Below are 4,482 nucleotides of genomic sequence, written 5' to 3'. Positions count from 1 at the left end.
ACCGCAGAAAAAAAGAGGGGGGAGTGGTAAGAAAGAGGATTTGGGCGCGAAAAGAGACCGGCGTAAGCCCGCCCCAGGCCGCGTCTCGAACCCTCGGCCCTGGTGACTTCTCGCCGCTTGCGGCGGGGGGCGGGGGAGCGCTCTTAGGCCACTGGGCTACCGCCGCCCCCTTGCGGAGGAGGGGCTCCGGCTGGCCCCAAGAGCTGAGCGGCCGCTGGGCCGCTCGGGGGCGGGGCTACGCAAATGCGGCGCGGCCGGGCGCGCTCAGCACGACGGGACGGGACGGCGGGGACCGCGGGGAGGTCTCCTGAGCGGCCGCACAAATACCTGAGGGGAGGGCGGGAAGCCAGGGCCAGGAGGGGGGGGCTGGCTTCGTCGCCTTAACGGTCTCTAACTAAAACAAGCGTCGTTACTAGAGCCGGGAACGGGAGGACGGGGGCTCTCTTAACCGCACGAAAAGTAGATGCTGCTGCGTGGCTTTGCTTACTGCTGTGCAAATGAACCGAAAGGAGGAGTCTCGGGGCCCCTCACAGAGGATGTTTCCTGGTTGGAAACCGGTTTTCCTGGAAAACCGGTGCTTTCCGTGCCGGGTTTGCGCAGTTCCCCCCCAATTTCTGCTTTGACCCGGCTGCCCCCTTCTCTCTGAGAGACTCCTCCGGGCACCGGTGTCCCGGCGCCAGCGCGGCCAGCTCCCGGCGCCACACCGAGCCGAGGCGAGCTTTCCCCCCCCACCTCCGCTTACCTGCCGCCGGCTCTTCCCTCGCGTCCCCGCCGCCGCCTCACCACACGGCCCCCTGAAGCGCTGCGCCCCCGGCGGCCGTGTCTGCTCCGCTTCCTCCCCGGTGGCCCGGAACAGCTAGGCCCGACCCGGAACCGCCCGGCCCGGCCCGGCCCGGAACAGGCAGCGGAAGTGCCTCCGCCATGGCGCCGGTGTCGCGCTCCCGCAGTCCGCCCGCCGCCAGCCCGCAAGGCCGCGGCCGCCGCTCCCGGTCCCGCTCCCGGTCGCGGTCCCGCTCCCGTAGCGCCGTGAGGCGCCGCCGGCGGAGCCGCAGCTGGTCCCGATCCCGCAGCCCCGGCGGGCCGCGCTCCGCCGGGCACCACCACCACGGCAAGGCCTGGCCCGAGTACTACGAGAAGGAGAAGGAGGAGATCCTGCGGCAGAGGTGGGCACCCCGACCGGAACGGCACCCCTGTCTGCTCGGGCTGTGGCGGTGGGGCGGCCCCGCCATCATGTCGGGGGCTCTGGTCTCTGAGGCCGCTCCTTGGTTGCTCTGATGTTCTTTTTTATTGTTATAATAATTATTTTTCTCCTTACTGTAGCTATTTGAGCATAAATTCTAGTAAACATAAGGCTTTAAATGCGTTTTTGTTAGGTGGAGCACGTTAGGCTTCACTGAAGGTGTTTTGTGTTACAGGAGGCTCAATGAGAGGGAGAGGATTGGAGAGCTGGGCGCACCCGAAGTCTGGGGACTTTCGCCAAAGGTTCCTGACCCCGAGTAAGGCATATTCCTTCTTCTTTCCCTCCGGTTTTTATGATATCAATTATACATCGATGTACAGAAATGTCTTATTGCACTGCAAATGCATCAGTGTACAGAAATGTCTTACCTCTACACTGCTCTCATTGCCACAATTCACATTGTGTCAAAAGTTGGTTTCTGAACCGATGTAACCAGATTTCAACTTTTTTTCCCAAATAATTCTGACATACCAATTATATAAGGTATGACGTATTGTAGATCGGGTAATTGCTGTGCTCTGGTTCTGAAAGCAGTTCCCATTTTGCAAATTTGCTGTTTCATAGTTTACTCTGTTGCAAAAATGGGCTCAGAATGTGCAGGCATGTGTTTGGGTATATTGTGTGCATTTGATCTTGAATTACTAAATACTACAAAATAGATTTTAAATAACAAACTTTTTTTTTTCTCTTTCAGTTCTGATGAACACACACCAGTAGAAGATGAAGAGGCAAAATCTAAGAGTAGCTCTTCGGATTCCAGCTCAGAAGGTATTTTGCTGTGTTTAGATGGCTTATAGACAATCAGAAGCTACCTACAACTAGAATCTGCTGTTGTTGCTGTCAAGAAATTCATTGACTTTGATGGGTTGAAGTCAGTGTGATGAGCTGTAGTTCAAATGAGAATGTTGGTTTGTGAAGATTCAGAAGTACATACAGAGCTAGAAGGTCTTCATCTGTTCTCTAACATTATCTTTTAAAAACATTCCAGAGGAGAAAAAGAAAAAGAAGAAGAAAAGAAAGAAGAAAAAGCGGAAGACATCCAAAAGAAAACACAGAAAGCATTCTGAGGACAGCGACAGTGAGTCAGAGTCTGAGCAGAACTCCAGTGGTAAGAAAAGACGGTTTCTGTTATGGTCTGTGGCCTGAGAGCTCTCCTTGTACTCCTCCAAATGCAAAGTGACGCTTCCAGCTTTTGTTGCACACTTGCAGTGTTCTGAAATTACAGAGCTACACCATCAATCCAGTATTCTTTTCTCTCCCCATCTTCTTGGGTTTGCAATGCCTTTTCCTTAAGTGCTTGTGGTCTGGCCTTAGGAAATAGGATCTCTGAACTTAGCATCCATTAGGCATCTCATGCCAGATGGCTCATGTCAAACAATACTGCAGGTAACTTTCTGTTACTATTTTCTCAGGATTATTTGTTACCTAAACAAATCATGTCTGAGAACCTGCGTACTAAGGCGTTCTGGTGGAGGCAGTTATTTATTCACAGTGCAGGAAAATAATCCATTTTAGCTGTGGCTTATCATCTCTTTTTAATGATACATAAACTTGTATTTTTTTTAGATGAAGATAAAAAGAAAAGCAAAAAGAAGAAAAAGAAGCAGAGAAAGTAAGTTTCAAGTGTAACTATCTTCGTTTAACTAGAGGGCAGCACTTACTTTCTTAGCAGGGTGACTGAGCACTCTTGTAATTAGGGCTATAAACACAGTGGAATAATCTTAATCTGATGGACTGGCTTCAAATGTACAGGGCCATGCATCATAGAGGGCTCTCTGCTGTGATAGGGAGCCAGTTTCTAGCACTGTATGAAACACACAACAGTGGATATGTTATCTTTGTTTTACTATCACGTGTGTTCTATCAAACAACAACAACCTATTTTGCAGACGTTCAGTCTTCCCGTAGGTGGAAGTTGCCTGGAGAAACTCACGACTTGAGTAGGATTCCTAGCACGTCCTTTCCTCTTCAATTTTGGTGAATAGCACGTCTGTCTTTGACTTCGTTACAGGAAGAGGTATAAGAAAGAAAAATAAAAAGAAGCAGGAAGGAATCCAGTGATTCAAGTAGTGAAGATTCTGATGATGAAACATTGCAAGGAGAAGATCTCTGGATTGAGAGATCAAGTAGGTTCATATGCCTTCAAACTTGGATTGAAACTTCTTGGTGTTCTTCTCATGATTTTCTTTTTTTTGTTAGGTGTTGCTGGCCTGATAATGGTTCTGATAACAAAGAGTAGCAGGCACAATATTAATCTGCTTCACTATTTGATTGTTGCAGAAAATACAGAAGCTGATAGCTTGATTGGACCAGAAGCTCCCAAAACGCACGCATCTCAAGATGACAGGCCTTTGAAGTGAGTGCTCTAATGGTACCTGGATCAAACAGAGTAAATCAAGCATGAAGATTTGTGTTCAAAAAGGCTGTTATGATATTATGACTTGTATCAGAGAGATGCTGTACCAGGAGCGTACCGACAGAAGTAATAGTGGTGCTAGTCTTTACCCTGACCTGAGTTCAAGTACAAAAGTCTTATGCTTTTTAGCATGGTTTCATAGAAGATTACTTGTTCTTTACTTTGGTAAGGTGCCTTTACTCTAATCCTCTGCAATATTGTGACTTTATACAACCTTCATTACTGTTTAACAGTTGTGAGTAAGCTGGTTATTTAAGATGTTCTTGCTAGGGGTAGCCATAAGAATGAAACAGGCAAATATGTGGGAAAGAATAGGAGAGTCCTTAAAAATGGGGCTGCAGCCAGTAGTGATCAGGGAAGCTGGATGTTTAGCTCAGGTGTGTTTTTTCTATTTGAGACTGATTTTCATCTGCTTTTTTTTTTTTAAAGCTATGGACATGCCCTGTTGCCTGGTGAAGGTGCAGCAATGGCAGAATACGTAAAAGCAGGAAAACGTATACCCCGGAGAGGTGAAATTGGCTTGACCAGTGAAGAAATCGCATCGTTTGAGAGCTCTGGTTATGTAATGAGTGGCAGCAGGTATGGTTTTGATGATGGTAATATTTCAGTAAAGTTTTCCTCTGTTGGCCTGTTGGAAGGCTGCTTCCAGGCTCTATCTGAAAGCACGGAAGAGCGGGTGCTCTTTGTGCTTGCAGCAATCTATGCTAAACTCCCTATTTCTGTGGATAAATGCTGAGTTTCTTAAGGGTGCCTTTTCCTTAAGAATAAAAATCATTTACAGCTAACACGCTTCTAATTCTCACGTTTTTCAAATCAGGAGATGCTT

The 4,482-nt window shown here is 48.3% G+C and overlaps 1 protein-coding gene across 1 annotated transcript; it reads left to right on the top strand.

The window, feature by feature from the left end:
- Window positions 1-786: 786 nt before the first annotated feature.
- NKAP (NFKB activating protein) lies at window positions 787-4,476 on the top strand. The gene is given in 9 exon segments (XM_080554073.1): window positions 787-1,163; window positions 1,416-1,496; window positions 1,935-2,008; window positions 2,229-2,348; window positions 2,807-2,852; window positions 3,252-3,271; window positions 3,274-3,366; window positions 3,521-3,596; window positions 4,086-4,476. Coding segments are annotated over 9 exon segments (1,059 nt in total). The 5' UTR covers window positions 787-921; the 3' UTR covers window positions 4,393-4,476.
- Window positions 4,477-4,482: the final 6 nt, after the last annotated feature.

The sequence above is a fragment of the Anser brachyrhynchus genome (genome assembly GCF_964034855.1).
Source record: "Anser brachyrhynchus genome assembly, chromosome: 13".
In the NCBI taxonomy this organism is placed as follows: domain Eukaryota; kingdom Metazoa; phylum Chordata; class Aves; order Anseriformes; family Anatidae; genus Anser; species Anser brachyrhynchus.
This window is presented reverse-complemented; position numbering and strand designations above follow the sequence as displayed.